Source organism: Mya arenaria, chromosome 4 (genome assembly GCF_026914265.1).
Source record: "Mya arenaria isolate MELC-2E11 chromosome 4, ASM2691426v1".
Classification (NCBI taxonomy): domain Eukaryota; kingdom Metazoa; phylum Mollusca; class Bivalvia; order Myida; family Myidae; genus Mya; species Mya arenaria.
This window is the reverse complement of record NC_069125.1, coordinates 47,373,378-47,392,133: the sequence shown is the minus strand read 5'-3', so window position 1 is coordinate 47,392,133 and position 18,756 is coordinate 47,373,378. Positions and strand designations below refer to the sequence as shown.

General features: G+C 37.6%; 1 protein-coding gene and 2 non-coding genes across 3 annotated transcripts; 1 reads left to right on the top strand and 2 right to left on the bottom strand.

Moving 5' to 3' along the window:
- Positions 1–532: 532 nt before the first annotated feature.
- On the top strand, positions 533–6,551 carry LOC128232880 (uncharacterized). The gene is made up of 5 exons (XM_052946662.1): positions 533–654; positions 4,029–4,206; positions 4,727–5,220; positions 5,482–5,658; positions 6,377–6,551. Exons 1-5 carry the CDS (start codon positions 573–575, stop codon positions 6,502–6,504), a joined length of 1,059 nt encoding a protein of 352 aa, XP_052802622.1. The 5' UTR covers positions 533–572; the 3' UTR covers positions 6,505–6,551.
- A 10,083-nt stretch (positions 6,552–16,634) lies between these two features.
- Positions 16,635–16,726, bottom strand: Trnai-uau (transfer RNA isoleucine (anticodon UAU)). Its single transcript is given in 2 exon segments — positions 16,635–16,670; positions 16,689–16,726. It is a non-coding gene; the product is annotated as a tRNA-Ile (tRNA).
- A 1,938-nt stretch (positions 16,727–18,664) lies between these two features.
- On the bottom strand, positions 18,665–18,756 carry Trnai-uau (transfer RNA isoleucine (anticodon UAU)). The gene is given in 2 exon segments: positions 18,665–18,700; positions 18,719–18,756. It is a non-coding gene; the product is annotated as a tRNA-Ile (tRNA).

Sequence of the window (18,756 nt, the reverse complement as noted above, 5' to 3'; positions counted from 1 at the left end):
CCCTGTCATACTCAAAATACCTTTGGGGCAAATCAATTGTTGCGTTTATATTGTAATACATGAAACACCCACTGGGCCAATATACCCCAACTCCGAGCGTTGAGCAAATCTGTCCCTGAGGTTCTTTTCGTTTATATGCACATATTTGCTCCGTTTATATGCACACTAGTGTGTTTTCATTCTTTATATTGTTTCCCTCATAATGGAGAAATATTAACACCATACTGTGGGCTGGATACAAAATAGAGTGTTTTCATTCTAAATATTGTTTCTCTCATAATGAAGAAATATTAACCAACACTACGCTGGCTGGGAACACAAAAGTGTGTTTTCATTCTAGTGTAGGCTGGATACAAACTAGTGTGTTTCATTTTCTTTTATTGTTTTCCTCTGTTCGTCTTTGTAAACAGATGTACTTCTACATCACCCATTTTCACTCGTAAGGTGATCAAATTGAGAACAAGAAACAAAGGAGATAAGACAGACAAAAGGTGTGGCATTTGTTATCAGACAATGAAAAACATTTCGAAAATGACCTTTGCTTGTTTAAGATCATAATTAAGGTAATATTCATGGGAGATTCAATCATGTATTCGTTTCTGGCGTTCGTAATTCTCCTTGGTATTGCGGGTGTCCACAGCCAGGCACAACCAAGTTAGTACAATTTTGTATACAGTTTATAAAGAGTAGATTATTTAAGATATTAAATGCATGGCCTAGCGACAACTAGATGCTAGAGGGGGGGGGGGGTGCACGTACTAGCTACCATCAAAGCGAGATAGCTATTAGTATAGTTCGTATTAAATTCAAAGACAGTCTGCTCAATTTATCACGATGATATTTAAATAAATTGATCATAGTGAAAAATGTCCTTTGTCTAAAGTATAAAGCAAACTACAATATATGCTTATCCAAGTGTATAAAACAATATGAAACTTATCCATATTATATATATATTTTATAGCCAAATCTATGCAGAAAGTCACAACAAATCCATGACCAAACGATAAAGGAAAAAAACAAACCGCAACGCTGCGGGCTGGACAAATGTATGAAACAAAGTTAACAAAGTGAAACATATCGTTGACCAAATGTATGAAACAAAGAATAATATGTCGTCGACCAAATGTTTGAAACAAATAACAATATATCGTTGATCAAATGTAATAAACAAAAAATAACAAATGTATGACACAAAAATCAACATGTCGTTTAACAAATATTTGAAACAAAGAACAACATGTCGTTGACCAAATATATGATGCAAAAATTAGCCAATGTATGACACAAAAATCGAAGTGTCAATGAACAAATGTCTGAAACATTATATATATCGAAACATATAACATATCGTTGACCAAATGTATGAAACAAAGAACAACATATCGTTGACCAAATGTATGACCCACAAAGAACAACATATCGTTGACCAAATGTTTGAAACAAAGAACAGCATATCGTTGACCAAATGCATGAACCAAAGAACAACATATCCGTTGTCCAAATGTATGAACCAAAGAACAGCATTTCTCCCACCTCAGATAAGTAGATCCAAAATTTTTGTCGTGCTGGAAATTCTTTTCTTACCCACGGGCAAAGATGAAACAAATATCGCATGGAACTCCTTTTTTATTCTCGTCACTCAATTGCCTCCCTTGTTGAAGACCGTCGTCTGTTGCATCAAGGAAACCTTGTCTTGTAGCAGTATTTAAAATCCTCATTAATTATTTTCCTTTTTCAAATGGCACCATTAACAAGTTTTCACGCTCCATTCAAACTATATTGCTGCACTCATCTCAGAACTATTTAAAGAACTATTTGACTATTTATATAATCTGAATCACTGCGCGCATATCCATGACAAATCCACGAAATATGACATATCTATACGCACCTTTTTTCTCTACGCACAAAAGAGTTCCAGCGAAATCTACATTTTCTCTTTATTTTGTTTAACTGAGGTGTGAGAAAACACATCTACCATAGCCGCTCGTGTAAGCCAGGTTTATCTCAACCCTCGTGCAAGGTATTCTGCGGTAAACCTCGTTTCCACAAAACACCCTACGCTCGGGTTGAACCTGTTTTACATTCCCAGCCATGAAAGATACTTATAATCGTTGAATAAATGTATGAAGCAAAGAACAGCATTCCGTTGACCAAATTTATGAAGCAAAGTTACAGCACATCTTTGACTAAACGTATGAAGCAAAGTTACAGTATATCGTTGCCAAATGTATGAAGCAAAGAACAGCATTTCGTTAAATGTATGACGCAAAATTACAGCATATCGTTGCCAAATGTATGAAGCAAAGCTACAGCGTATCGTTGCCTAATGTATGAAGCAAAGCTACAGCGTATCGTTGCCTAATGTATGAAGCAAAATTACAGCATATCGTTGCCAAATGTATGAAGCAAAGCTACAGCGTATCGTTGCCTAATGTATGAAGCAAAGCTACAGCGTATCGTTGCCTAATGTATGACGCAAAGATACAGCGTATCGTTGCCAAATGTATGAAGCAAAGCTACAGCGTATCGTTGCCTAATGTATGACGCAAAGCTACAGCATGTCGTTGCCAAATGTATGAAGCAAAGCTACAGCGTATCGTTGCCTAATGTATGACGCAAAGCTACAGCGTATCGTTGCCAAATGTATGAAGCAAAGCTACAGCGTATCGTTGCCAAATGTATGAAGCAAAGCTACAGCGTATCGTTGCCTAATGTATGACGCAAAGCTACAGCGTATCGTTGCCTAATGTATGAAGCAAAGCTACAGCGTATCGTTGCCTAATGTATGACGCAAAGATACAGCGTATCGTTGCCAAATGTATGAAGCAAAGCTACAGCGTATCGTTGCCAAATGTATGAAGCAAAGCTACAGCGTATCGTTGCCTAATGTATGACGCAAAGCTACAGCATGTCGTTGCCAAATGTATGAAGCAAAGTTACAGCATATCGTTGCCTAATGTATGAAGCAAAGCTACAGCATGTCGTTGCCAAATGTATGAAGCAAAGCTACAGCATGTCGTTGCCAAATGTATGAAGCAAAGTTACAGCATATCGTTGACCAATTGTATGAAGTAAAGAACAGCATTTCGTTTACCAAATTTATGAAGTTTCAGCGTCAGCGTATCGTTGTCAAAGTTTCAATGCATGGGTCAAAGAAAAACGTGTCTTTGGTAAAATGAATGCATCAAAGAAAACGCTTCTGTCTTGATATGTATGGCTCAAAGTGTAACTGATACTTGGCCAACTGTATGTATCAATGTGTGACTTAAGGTAAAATATATTTATCAAAGCGAAACTTATACGTGGTCAAATGTATGAATGAAAGCCAAAGTTATACTTTGCAAAATGTTTGTATGAACGCACACCGTACCCTTTGTCAGATGCATTGATCAAAGTGAAACGTTACCTTTGTCAAATTTGTGTATACATTAAAAAGGATAGCTTAACTTACACACAAGAAGATCATAAATTTCCTTGGTAAAATAAAATGAGCGCTATGTTGGGGTATTTGAAGTAAGCACGAGGAAATTTTTTTTTTTGGTCAATTCGGTCATTTAGCTTCGGTCATTCAAACTGACCAGACGTAGTTTTTTATGATGGATTTTGTATATGAGTTTATATGAGTTTATGATATTTTTGCAATATTTCTGATCTATAAGACGTGATCGAGTTGAGTTGAGGTTGATTATTAACACACGCCTAGAATTTGATAGCAATTTGTGAATATATGTCATGTTGTTGCATATTATTGACTGTATTATGCATTCATATATATGTTGTGTGTATATTTTTATAAGGATGGTTCAATGAAGTAGTCATATTATATAATGTTTTTTTGTGTGCTTGTTGAATGTGTCGCTCATACCCACTAATGTCCCTCGATCTTAAATGACAATTATGCTTATTATAAACTATAGCGTCATGTGAAATCGGTTAAAGATGTCCGGGCCGAAAACGTGAGTTCGTCCCACAAATTCGTCTCACAAGCGTTTTAAAATAAATTATTTTAAACTAAATAATAGAGTCATGCGCGGACCTGTACCGGACCAACATCCTCCGCAAGAACGGGGTTTTCATGGTGTACAACAATCAGGGCCAGCAGTTCCGCGTATATTGTGACTTCCGGCACGGGTACGGATACACGTTCATATCACCTGACACGCGTGTGCACGTGGACATGGACAACTTCGTTACTAACAAGTACCAACTTTTGATCAAATTGTTTTTACTGGTTACTAAATTTACTTTATTATTATGTTATAAAAAAAAATAAAACATGGTTCAGACCGATATCTGTACCATTATTAAAAAAAACCTTGCCGATTCACTGTTAGAAAATTGGTGGTAATGTAAAGGTACATGTATAAATAACAACCTTGCTTAAAGCACTTTTCTATGTTTCTCTAGTATCGATTGCTTGTCCTCCTTTATAAGTTCACAACTAATTAAGCACTTTAACGCATTGGAAACTACAGAGACAAGCTTATTAGCCCAACATTTAACCAATCCTTTGTTCAAAGGCACAAATATCAAGCACAATTGATATCACATAAGACACAACGCTACACGACAGCTTACTTAACAGCATACTTTGTCATTGATGGATGTTAGAGAAACCGCGCCTTGGTACGGTCTGTCAACTCCCTGGAGACTTACCTTGTTGACAAAGACTCAAGACTCAGACTCATCTTATGTCGCGCATGTCTTTATTTTTCTCCAGATCACACGTGTTGATCATGGACCACCGGAAAGACGGCACCCAGTACTTGGCGGCGATTTCACAAATATCTCAATACCAGAACATCCCTTTGTCCATTCAGTGGAATAGCTATACCGGATACACCTCTATGCAGAACCCGACTATGGGGCCGTACATCTACGTCGGACTCATCCCGAAAGCAAACACTCACCGCGGCGGCACAGAGGGATACAACGAGGACGGGCGTGATCTTACTTTCGTTAACTGTGATGGGAACACCAACAGCTACTTCGTTTTCCTACTTAACGGAAACAACGCCGCTCCCTCCCCGTATCACCCAACCTACTCAAGCCTGCAGAAACAGTGGATCACTTCCGCCCGCGCCGTCCCTCCAAGTCAGTACCTACCAACGAGCTATTTTAGTTTCTTCGAGATGCACTTTGGCGGATGTGGCGCCTACGGCACGCCCCAGCACCTGCCGCTCGTCGATGGAGCCGCCGTCGGTCTACGCTATGGTATGTAAACTTTTATCTTTCATCGAAAATGCATATATATTTTGCAGTTTCAGTCCATTTATACCCTTATAGTTTTTTAATGTACAATGCAAAAGGAAGTTATCAGTGACTGAATATTCGGATGATTCAAGATGATTTAAGAGTTTCGTAATTTACTATAAGAATTATGGTCAGTTTAAGCTGCTCGCGTATACAAAGCATAATCAATGGCTACAAACATGTTCTGGCGTAACATTGTTTTGAATGTTTGAATGTATTCAGACATATCCTGCCCGACTCCTGTTGACGTTCAACACGCTACCAAATCGATGACGTCGACGTCAGTAGGAGGGACGGTGACGTATACTTGTGACCTCGGCTACACGCGCCAGATTGGTGATCTGACGCAGACGTGTGCAGATACCGGCAGATGGACAGGGCTCACCCCTACTTGTGCTAGTATGAATACATTTATATAGTAATAACTTCCAGTTTGTTCGTTACTGGAGATTTATTTTTGAAAAACCGACGCCTTAACCACTAGGCCAGACATACCTATACTGCAATTACGGATATTTTGACCTTTTAACAATACAGTGATAACATCACGCACGTGATAATGTCAATCAAACCAATCATGCAACAATCTATCGCTGAAACCTGTTAGTAACGCTATTGAAAATGGTGGTCTGCAAAGGCGATATTTGAGCAAATATTAACATTTGCTGAAGGTTCCAGCTGTCAGTACATGTTGTATTTTTGTTTAAAATCTCCTAATGATTTGCTACACTTTATTTCGTAATAAAAAAGTGCAGTTTACAAACCATGAGCGAGTCTCTTTAAAGCAAACATTAAATTTGGATGTATACGAATTCCGAAACTGGACTGCTGTAGTCGGTCGCCCCGTATACTTTGTCAATAGAATAGTTAGTTATTTCCTGATACTTTTTTTTATAAAAACAGTGATATTTTGGAAATAGAACAATACACCCACCATTGTTGTCAATGAAAGGTATCAATAGTTCCAAAGACTTCTTTCTTGTGTTATGTAGATCTCTTTTTTTTTAGAATGCATTTATATCATCATTTCTCTCGAAACTAATGACATCTATTCCTGTTCTTGGATAAACGTAACCACGAACTACCTGACATTGACTTTGATCTTGTTCACGTGCAGGTTTCCCGTGCTCGAGTCATCCATGCAAGAATGGTGGGCTATGTTTCGAGGTGGAAGGGACTTCTTACGTGTGTGAGTGTGCTGAGGGGTTCGAAGGGACTATGTGTGAACGCCAGGTGCAGCTCTAAGATAATTGGGAAGATTTTATCCTGCAATAAAACTCTTTCGAATATGTTGATTTTTTTCTTGGTTAACCGTTAAACCTAATGTTAATGGGCAAACATGGAGCCTTCAGGTCAGTTGCAAAGTCTAGCCTGGTAAAGGAGACGAGGATAAACAATGTGAACCTGATAAATTCCGCGGTCGAGCCAGATCCACGGCATCAACCTGTTATTCTATGTGTCCGTTCACATCAAATACTGTCTCATTGCTTGGCAAACCATAGGATTATTGATATGACTTGATGTGACACAAGTGACGTTACTACTGCGAGCATATTTTAACGTTAAGCAGTAGATAACTGAATTTATCTCCCCTACATAACGGAAGAAATATGTGATTTGACCTTCAGGAGATGTAACAAAACTACAACTTCGGTACCCCACGCAACAAAATAAATAAATAAATAAACAATAACAATAATGATAATAATAATAAGAATAATAATAAGAAGAAGAAGAAGAAGAAGAAGAAGAAGAAGAAGAAGAAGAAGAAGAAGAAGAAGAAATAATAAAAAATAAATAATAATAATAATAATAATAATAATAATAATAATAATAATAACAGTAGTAAAAGAGTTCTCGTTTATTTCTAAAAAATCGACATAACAGCTTTACTAGGCATTCGAACGTTAGTGTTGGTGCACCTCCTCTAATTATGAAAATTTAAGCGCACTCTGCAAAATAGCGTACCAGTTAAAGTCTTTGTATCAAATGACATTAAATCGGTCTGAAATCTGTCAAGTATTTGCATAATCACTATGCTTGAAAGATCTTTACTACTATTAACAGTCATGCGTAAAGTCTTTTCGTCGTATTCAGTATATTAAAATAAGGTATACTATCAAGGCGACTGTAAATTAAGTAAAGCTTAATAATAAGACGATATAAATTAGTCCATAATCTTGCAGCCATTGGTTGACGTATCTGCCAATGATTAAAGCTTACAGACCTGCACCTCGACCTAAATACCTGATAGATATAAGTTTCAAAAACTCGTTTTGGAATGCGTTTCTAAATTAAAGTCACATTGACATCCCGTGTGAATAGCAAGCTCTTAGACTCTATTTATCGTCTTTAATGCATATAACTTTAATCAATTTGCAATTGTTATAATAACATCGAGCAACCCTAAACACTTAAAGCAGTGCCAATGGATCTAGCTGCATCACAAAATAAGGAAAGTCCTTCCTTAGGACCTTCAGAAAAGGCCACACCGGTGTCATATATGACATGACCACAATCCCTGACTGACATTGCCATCTTTGCCATGCGCGTGTTTGCAACGGGAATGGGTACCAATTGAAATATTTATAATTGTGTTATACATGTATTTTGCTTAGACAATGAAGCGACCATTTGTTTCACCGAAATGTAAGACTATGGTCTCAAAATACGTTTCATTTACCCGCGGCATGTCTCCATGCTCAGGCCAATAGACAAATGCTCTTGTTTTAATACGCTCTTTTGTTCAAGTCTTAAAAAATAATGGACACATTGGTAAACTATTCACCTCAGTGTGCCTTGAAACACAGTAACTTATTGTTAATCTCCTTTTCAAAGTCTTCTTTACGACAGTTTATTTCGCGAGTTTACAGCTTTAATCATGACAAAGCATGCGAAATTCCAAAATAAAACCCATTTCATGTACAAAAATACAACTAGTTCGAATGACCTGAAAAGTGTAGACGTGCCAATCAGAAGAGCTGTACGACCCATGTGACTGTCTGGGGTATTTTACCGTCAGCTACCCATATTTAACTATTGCGTGCTTATCTTTGTAGAACGTGATATACTGAATGACATCCTAAAATAATCATATGCCGTGAAATAAATGTGCAAAACATGGAAACTATATCAATGCTGATTTAAAGCCTTTGGCTCCTAATTATTATTATTATTATTATTATTATTATTATTATTATTATTATTATTATTATTATTATTATTATTATTATTATTATTATGTTATTTTTTGCGGACGAATATTTGAACCCACACAGCAGTATAGGAAATGAATAATTAACAACTGCATCTGAAGTAGTAATAGTACAGTAAAACTGCGATTGCCCGAGGACGCCGGGCCCGAGCTAAAACCTCGAGTGATTTGATGTTTCGAACGACCCAAGTTTCCATTAAGTCCGTTAGGAAATATCTTGCAATGTTATTTTCAAGGTTGACCCACCCCCACCCCAAGATAAATTGAATAAAGAGCAATTTTTTTTTTTTTTTTACAAAAACCACATTTTCTCATCAAGCAACATTGGACTATGGCAGTGCACGTTATGCCATAGCCAGATTTAATTTTCGCAGTTATTTAATATGAACACAAGCGATCGCGGTTTCATGTGAAATTGACAATATAGCGTTACCAATTCTATATGAATTCTGCAATTCCAAAGTTGATATTCATTTATTATAACTCTCTAGGCGGATCTGGTGAGAATTTCAAATTTCAAGTTCGGTTTACTGTATGCAATATGTCATCTTCTTACATCAGAATAGTATAAACTTATATCAGTATATCAAGAGCTGCCCCCGATTGGGCCTTGTCGGATGGATAGGTTTTTGTAAATAACATATGCAATCTCTGTTAAATAAAAGGTTAGTTTAAAATACCTTTTATCTTTACAAACGCCTTCAAAAAGCCCTTTAAATGCTTTTTTTAAATCTTGTTAGCAGGTATGCTTAGGAAGGATACTTGTATTCAACGCTGACCACGAAATGTGACCTTGTACTTGGAGATGAGAGAAGAGAAATGACATGCCCGACATATCTTCCCATAAAGCTTGACATATTTGTGAAATAATGCTTCTATCGAAAAAGATCATCCCGATCCTGACCTTTGACCCTCTGACCTCACAATCTATAAAGGTCATCTGATGATAATGACTTCCAAGTTTAAGGTTCCTGGGCCCGAACGTTCTTCAGTTATTTGTCGGAAAACATGTTTAGCTAAAGGTCAACGTAACCCTGGCTGGCCTTTAAATCACTCGAGGGGGCGGGGATAGGGTAAGGGAGTGGAAGGGGGAGGGGGGCATCTGTTGGTCGTGACCAACATGTCTTCAAAATTCGTGTCTTCTTGACCCAAGCGTATTGATCGGAATCTGTTTGGCCGGACTCGCTGACAGACAGACGGACGGACGGTCTGAATACTATATCTTGCCCTAAAATGCTGTTGAAACATTTGTTTCACTTAATAGATATAAACACATCAGTTTAAACTAAACTAAAGAAAGAAATACCCCATACTGTCACTATTACAGTACTAAAGTGAAATGAAAATCCTGGATTTCGTTGCCAGCTCATTGGAATTTAATAAACCGTGATCGAAATTTTACACAGGTGAGGTTTAAAGATACGGGTAAGGTCCTGAAGGTCAGCTATTTGTAACCTTATCCTCACGTGCAAGTATAGGCCAATTTCATAGTGCTATCTTCATAAAATATGGTTTGCTAAATGTACATGTAAAATGATGTCTGCCCGCAAACACCAAATTCCGCTTGCCCGCAAAGCGCGCAGTAGCGTTAAGAGTTAGGGATTAGAGTTAAATACAATACCTTCTCTCATCTTTGAACTCATGGGCATTCGAACCTTCTGACAGTTGGAGTCGATGAGGAATGATAAAGTTCTGGAACAGAGAATTTGTCCACATTGTAATGTCTTGAAGCACAAATTTCATTTTTGATTGAATACAGCATATATACAAATGTTAGATCTAAATGATCGTACTCATTCAAATATGTATAAAAAACCTAGAATTGTTGAATACAGTAAATATTGGTTTGTTACATCTTCGTGAATAAAGCATTTGCTCAGTGAAAAACTTTCATTACTTTACAATTTACATACATGATTTATAAAATGTTTTAGTACCAACTGAAAACTATTTTTCAGGAAAGATTTTAACGAAATATTATTTCTGAAATAGGTACTATGTATGTTAATATCAAGAATTTCAACTGGTCATAAACTTATAGAAACCGCCAAGCACATGTTAGATAATGAAAAAAAACATGGGCTGTCATAACCTACTTCATTTATGTATTTATATGCGATGTTAGGTGTAGAAATAAACTTGCGTTCTGTTTTGTTCTGTTCTGTTCTGTTCTGTATTATCTGGACGCCGTTTACACTTAAAAGCGACTTTTCACTTGGTGCCCGTGTATGCATGATGGCGAGAAGACAGGCAAACCAAAACATTGCACATACATGTAAACCATTCGAAAGACAGTTGGTGACATTTCAAACTCAATATTACATGAGTTCCCCTTTCATAAGTTCACTATTTCACGATTTCAACTTCACAAATTCACGATTTCACGACATTCGTGAAGAAGTGAAGTTGAAATCTTGAATTCGTGAAAAGAAAATCATCGGTCTGTCGTTACTTTCTGTGCACATCAAGCCAATTCCGCCAGGATTTCAGGCAACTATTTCCAGGGGTGAGGTCCAATGCCGCCAGGATTTCAGGCAACTATTTCCAGGGGTGAGGTCCAATGCCGCCAGGATTTCAGGCAACTATTTCCAGGGGTGAGGTCCAATTCCGCCAGGATTTCAGGCAACTATTTCCATGGGTGAGGTCCAATTCCGCCAGGATTTAAGGCAACTAGTTTCAGGGGTGAGGTCCAATGCCGCCAGAATTCAGGCAGCTTTTTCCAGGGGTGAGGTCAAATTCCGCCAGGATTTCAGGCAGCTTTTTCCAGGTGTGAGGTCCAATGCCGCCAGGATTTCAGGCAGCTTTTTCCAGGGGTGGGGTCCAATGCCGCCAGGATTTCAGGCAACTATTTCCAGGGGTGAGGTCCAATGCCGCCAGGATTTCAGGCAACTATTTCCAGGGGTGAGGTCCAATTCCGCCAGGATTTCAGGCAGCTATTTCCAGGGGTGAGGTCCAATGACGCCAGGATTTCAGGCAACTATTTCCAGGGGTGAGGTCCAATGACGCCAGGATTTCAGGCAACTATTTCCAGGGGTGAGGTCCAATGACGCCAGGATTTCAGGCAACTATTTCCAGGGGTGAGATCAAATGACGCCAGGATTTCAGGCAACTACTTCCAGGGGTGAGGTCCAATTCCGCCAGGATTTAAGGCAACTATTTCCAGGAGTGAGACCAATTCCGCCAGGATTTCAGGCAACTTTTTCCAGGGGTGAGGTCCAATTCCGCCAGGATTTCAGGCAACTATTTCCAGGGGTGAGGTCCAATGGCGCATTCAGGCAACTATTTCCAGGGGTGAGGTCCAATTCCGCCAGGATTTCAGGCAACTATTTCCAGGAGTGAGGCCAATTCCGCCAGGATTTCAGGCAACTTTTTCCAGGGGTGAGGTCCAATTCCGCCAGGATTTCAGGCAACTATTTCCAGGGGTAAGGTCCAATGCCGCCAGGATTTCAGGCAACTATTTCCAGGGGTTAGGTCCAATGCAGCCAGGATTTCAGGCAGCTATTTCCAGGGGTGGGGTCCAATTCTGAGGGACAAAGGGAATTCATGGTTTTTGCAACAAGTCTTGGTTATCGTAAGCATTCTGATTTCTTTGTTTATTGAATACTTGCAAATGTAGTTGTTGCTCATGGTCAGTGTTCGCAACACCGATTGTACCACTGTTACAAACAAACATGGTGACGACGATCATTCATGTATAGTTCCTTATCATAAGAAACGTTACGGATTGTATTCTGTAAATACGTCACGGATGTGAGAGTTTGTAACAAAGCTGAACTTTGTTGAGACACCGTAACAGCGCATTACTAGGATGTGTTTAAGAGAAGATGCGTTCTATTGTGTTTTGCTGCATGTAAATGTTTGCTTTTTACAGTGATCAACCATGTCCAATACATAAGTTATACCACCATGTAGATCACCCTTATACGTTTCATTTTAAAATCCAACAAAATAACCAAACGTATATAACATTTTATTTGTGTCATGCATATATAGGAATATAACACATATATGTGGCATAAACTGTTTGAGAAAATAAGGCTCAACACCGCCCTTCGGGGACATGGAAACGCGTACTCGAAGTTTTCGAATTGCTTTGAAAATGACATAGAAGTTAATAATACACCCAAATGCCGACTTTGCCATAGCATAGCGTTTTTAACTTTATTAACTCTATACGTAATAGTAATGTAACTAAAACCATATTTTGTCATCTCATATGATATTCTGATTAAATCATATAATTTCTTAGAACAGGGATCGGGCAGTTGTAAGAATGAGAATAAATAAATAATGATGACGCAGAAGTTTCCAACACGTATTTTGGGTTTCCCGACCGCAACACCTGTATATAGCATAAAACATCGAGAGAGATCAAATTCAAACATTTTAAAATATGCAACTGAGGATGTTAACCCTTTTAAATTATATTCCGGTTCAAAAAGCATTTATTCATTGTTTATTGTTTTACGTGTAATGTACATGGATAAATTTGTGCACATTGCACTATATGATAATTTATTTTCAATTGTATTATATCTAAAAAAATATAATTAGTATCATTATACATTTTCTGATATGTGTATTTTAATGCAGCGCGCGTTCTGTATTTGAAATCATTACAACACACCAATGGCTTCATTTCGTATTTATTTCATTTATACAAAAAATGAATGAATATTCTAATACTGCAACACTATACGACTCTTAATGTCTCTAGACTGTTTTATACCCATGCTATAATAAGAACGCATATTTCACACGCCACGCGATAACAGAATATAAGTATGTAAAATGCTTTAAAAAAAAAGGGGGAATTTCATTTTAGAAGAGGCTGGTCTCCGATTGGCTATGACTGTATTTTAAATAGCTGGGTTCACAGAAGAGATTAAACCTTTTAAAATACCGACTGAATTCATTGAACACCGGAGCTAGTCACATAATGAGTACAATAGAAATAAATAATTATTGTGATTAACTGATGCACGATACAATGTATAAGTAATAGCGCTTATATTAATTGCAATTTAATTAGACCCTTCATCCAAACACTTAGCATCCGAACACTTATCATCCGAATACTTAACATCTAAGAAGAGCAATCCAGCGTAAGTGCTTCTAGGAAATAAGCTGATGGCAAGAGGCTGGGGTAATTTCCTGTGCATCCTTGATGACAATGATAACAAGGAAACTCTTGAAACAATCCTAATTTAGGTATATATTTATTGTAAATATAGAGTATGCGAACACGTGTTGATTTCTTGATTGTGCTTCGTTTTTCAGCGCCATGAGAACGCGAGTTTTCACATAGGGCGTGGTCGTGTTACATGACTGGGTGAAAGATATGCTATTGTTATCATGATAAAACTTGATATATAAACGCCCTAGGTGAGATTTGAACCCTTGACCCATGTGGCGAGTATATTCAAAATATAACCCTGGTTAAAGTACTTTTTAGAGTGAGCATTGCCTCTTTAATTTACAACCGCGGCAATGTCATTTTTAAGACAAGAAAGGAAAACATGATTTAGAAAGTTTGCAGTTTGATAAGTTCCACACATTTTCCATAGAAATTAAAAAAAAAACAGTGCAAAATGTGTGCATAATAGATAACATACTCATTAAATGAGGTATTTTGTTCACGTTGATTGTTTCAGGCACACCGCTCGCAGACATTTATGCCTTCAAACGGAAACTCATTTTAGCCATCTGACGGGGTGACGAAAACCTTTTTTTCACCAAGACATAAAGGTAATAAGGTCTTAAGTTAAAAAATGTGTATGCATCGGTTACAAATGTGATGGCTGTGTATGCATCGGTTACAAATGTGATGGCTGTGTATGCATCGGTTACAAATGTGATGGCTGTGTATGCATCGGTTACAAATGTGATGGCTGTGTATGCATCGGTTACAAATGTGATGGTTGTGTATGCATCGGTTACAAATGTGATGGCTGTGTATGCATCGGTTACAAATGTGATGGCTGTGTATGCATCGGTTACAAATGTGATGGCTGTGTATTATTCTTTTCAAGAAGGACCTCACTCTCAAAACATGTAGTTTAGCAATAATTTGTGACTTGTTTTATTTCTGGTCTACAGTCACTGCGCAAACATTTTGGCTATAGGTTAATATCTACAAACTGCAATCTTTGAATGTGAATCAGTTGTCATGTTTAAAAAACAACCGATCATGTCGTGGCGAATCTTCAAACCGAATACCAAGCATTGAAATAGAGGCGAGACATATCACCAGCTTAGCGGCTCACTTCTCAATTCTGTCTACACTATTGTTTTGTACATAATTTACATGTTTTCTTCTAATGCATAACACATTTGGTCTTTATTAGTTTTGACTATGCTCAAAATTTTCCGAACTGAACTATTTGTAAATGTTATCTCCCAATAAATGTTGTTTAAACCAAGCATTGAAATACTAAAAAAGTATTTACGGGTATACATTTAATTGCACGTTCATGTTGTCGTTGTCCCATACTGCATACACGGTCATGTTATCGTTGTCCCATGCTGCATACACGTTCATGTTATCGTTGTCCCATGCTGCATTTATACTCTCGTTTGCAGAATCATACCACCGTGTTCCCCAATAGAACCAAGCTGGAATAGTTCATTTTAAGTCTTTGTTCGTTTAAACAAAATCTGGAATGTTTGGCATAGGTAAGATAACGTGTCATCATGATTCATGTATACATGCATAGTTTATTATTATCAATAATCGCTGTCCCATGCTGCATGCACGTTCATGTTGTCGTTGTACGTATGTTGTCGTTGTCCCATGCTGCATGCACGTTCATGTTGTCTGCCCCATGATGCATACACGTTCATGTTGTCGTTGTCCTATGCTGCATACAGGTTCGTGTTGTTGTTGTCCCATGCTGCATACATGTTCATGTTGTCGTTGTCCCATGCTGCATATAAGTTCATATTGTTGTTGTTGTTCCATGCTGCATGCACGTTCATGTTGTCGTTGTCCCATGCTGCATACAAGTTCATATTGTCGTTGTCCCATGCTGCATACAGGTTCATGTTGTTGTTGTCCCATGCTGCATACACGTTCATGTTGTCGTTGTTCCATGCTGCATAATTATAAGTTCATATTGTTGTTGTTGTTCCATGCTGCATGCACGTTCATGTTGTCGTTGTCACATGCTGCATACAAGTTCATATTGTCGTTGTCCCATGCTGCATGCACGTTCATGTCGTCGTTGTCCCATGCTGCATGCACGCTCATATTGTTGATGTTCCATGCTGCATACACGTTCATGTTGTTATTGTCCCTTGCTGCATACACGTTCATGTTGGTGTTGTCCCATGCTGCATACACGTTCATGTTGTCGTTGTCCCATGCTGCATATACGTTCATATTGTCGTTGTCCCATGCTGCAAACACGTTTATGTTGTTGTTGTCCCATGCTGCATACACGTTCATGTTGATATTGCCCCATGCTGCATACACGTTCACGTTCGTGTTGCCCCATGCTACATGCTACATACACGTTCATGTTGTGGTTATCCCTTGCTGCATGCACATTCATGCTGTCGTTGTCCTATGCTACATACACGTTCATATTGTCGTTATCCAATGCTGCATGTACGTTCATGGTGTTGTTGTCCCATGCTGCATACACGTTCATGTTGTCGTTGTCCCATGTTGTTTACACGTGTATGTTGTTGTTGGCTGAATGCACCCTAGATCCAGTCTTATTTTAAAGATTGACTGATATGACTTTTATTTTCTGTGTATTGTTCGTACAAGTATACCTGGGTCCGTATTCACTTACGTCCTTAGTCTGATTTTGAACCTGAGCTGCCTGCTTCTGTGTTTCAGATTCTGACTCAGAAACACCAAATTTGTAATTTTGTTATCAAAATGCTGTTATAGGAGCAAAGACGGTAAAATGGTATATGTGTGTTAACATTCAGGCCATGCCATTTGTTATCATCAGTTATAATAGATATTTTTAAAACGTTCAAGAGTTCAATTTTCTGAGCCTGAGTGTGAAGCTCAGGTTCAATACGTGTGTGAGTACTGACCATACCTGTCCTTTGTGGTTGTCGGAAAATTGAAGATCCAATACGAAATAACAAACCAATGCGTTTTATTATACGCAGAAATGTAAGTGTAAACGGTAGCAAAACACAGTGCCCCGGGTGAGGCTCGAACTCACAGCCTCCGCATATCATAGCCGATACTGTCTATAAGTACGGCGCGCTAACCGATTGCGCCACCGGGGCTCACATTTTCAATTGATATGTCGAGATAACAAACTTTATTAGATTTCCTCTCTTCTTTTATTTCATGTTCGTAATAAAATGTATATATACATATGTATATGTTTATGTATATGTATTATGTTAATGTATATGTATATTTATATTTATATGTATTATGTTAATGTATATGTATATTTATATGTATATGTATTGAAGGTAATCCTTTGACAAATCTGATAATGACAATGTCTTAGTGGTACCATTGCCGTTTTCCCCCGTAAAAACGGGATTTGTTATATCCATAATTCAATGATGATAAAAATAAGAGTATTTTGGACGATGTCTTTGCTACAATAACGCATTCACATACAAAAATAATTTGGTTTAACCGCCTTTAAGTTCACTCCATCCCAATTCACGCACATTTTGAAACCTGCTGATAATAGAACTCGTAGACCTGCATGCAAAGAACCACCACGATACATTTAGCACTACTATGCCCGAGTACCTGTTATGGTTGAAAGGGGGAAAACCCTTTAAGTGATAAGATATTCGAATAAAAAGCGTTCTAAAATGCTGATTATCAAAACAATGTTTACCAGGATTAACTCAAATGTGCACATATTGACAGCTTAACACCTCTTAAAAAACGTTGGTATCCCTTGCGGCATATAGCTGATATTTGTTTCCAAGCCAATTACTTTAGAGCAGCTATACTTGTATGTATTCTTGTTGGGTATGGATGCCCTAGCAATCCTGAGAAACGCCTAAGTTGAGCATGAAATGCATCAAATCATCAAAATGCAAAGTTGTGATAAACCATACTTTGGGTGGTAGTAATTATGATGCAGATTATTTTAATGATACTAATGGCACTGATTACAATTCTTTGTGCATCCACTCTGAAAGACAAGCCAGAAATAACATTAATAGATACCAAAGATAGTCTGTTTGCAATACCAATGATGTGGAAGATGAAGTTCATTTTTGTGCTGTCCTCTTTTTAATAATATAAAAACAAAATATGTAAGCAAATCAATTACGTAAGACCACCTGTATTTATGTATTAACAACTGTTACAATAAAATACAATAAATGAGCCTTTACAACAATGAATGTTTGTTAAGGAATATCTCAATTAAGATTAATTATTTTTAATTAAGTAGACTATTAAGTGATATTATAAAACAATAATTTTGTAGTTGCTAAACCTAACTATAGAAAGGCAAATATTCTAATCGAGTTAATCAGTATGTTCACAGTTATGTACTAGAATGTATATGCATTTGTATAAGGGCGGAAAAGTCACCCAAATGAAATATAAAATGATCATTATAGTTCCTCAAACTGTTGAAATTTTACATCAAATTGAATTCAAGTCGAGTTTATCCTTAGAAACAATATACATTCAGTATACATTTTACCGTATAAGTGTCATATATAAGCATGTGCGAAGCTCGTCAGTTTCGTTAGCATCAGGTCTCAAAATATGCCAAAATTTACATCAGATGAACATAAAGGTGCATAAACCAAATAATTTTGGTCATGAAGATTCTAGTAAATTGAATGCATAGTTATATTATTTTACTGACCTTGAAAAAGAAACTATTGACTAATAGCATGTGTTGTTAAGTTAACAGCACTAAAACCATCATTCCCTTCAGATATGGTGAAAATTGTTCTTAAATTACATTTTGTTTTAATACTTACGAATTTGAAAAAAAAACAACCCAGAATAAATGTTAAACCTAGTGAAATCAAAAGGACATACATTTGTACTTACGGAATAGAAATATTCGTTCAAGGACTTAACATTCGGCATTTTCATTAATTTGTCTACCATTTCTTTGGTTGCAGACTCAAAAAACTCACTTATACCAACGCAGGCTTATTTAACCTGAGCCACCCCCCCTTTGATTACAGGGCGTTTGGCAACAAGCTTTGGGTAGCAAAAGATTGTGCCCCGGGTGAGGCTCGAACTCACAGCCTCCGCATTTCATAGCCGATACTGTCTATAAGTACGGCGCGCTAACCGATTGCGCCACCGGGGC

What these genes read in the sequence shown, in the direction of transcription:
- LOC128232880 (XM_052946662.1), top strand. Translation starts at nt 573, where the DNA reads ATGGGAGATTCAATCATGTATTCGTTTCTGGCGTTCGTAATTCTCCTT. An exon ending in GACAACTTCGTTACTAACAA is followed by an intron (nt 4,207 to 4,726) that starts GTACCAACTTTT and finishes ATTTTTCTCCAG; the next exon opens with ATCACACGTGTTGATCATGG. An exon ending in CGCCGTCGGTCTACGCTATG is followed by an intron (nt 5,221 to 5,481) that starts GTATGTAAACTT and finishes GAATGTATTCAG; the next exon opens with ACATATCCTGCCCGACTCCT.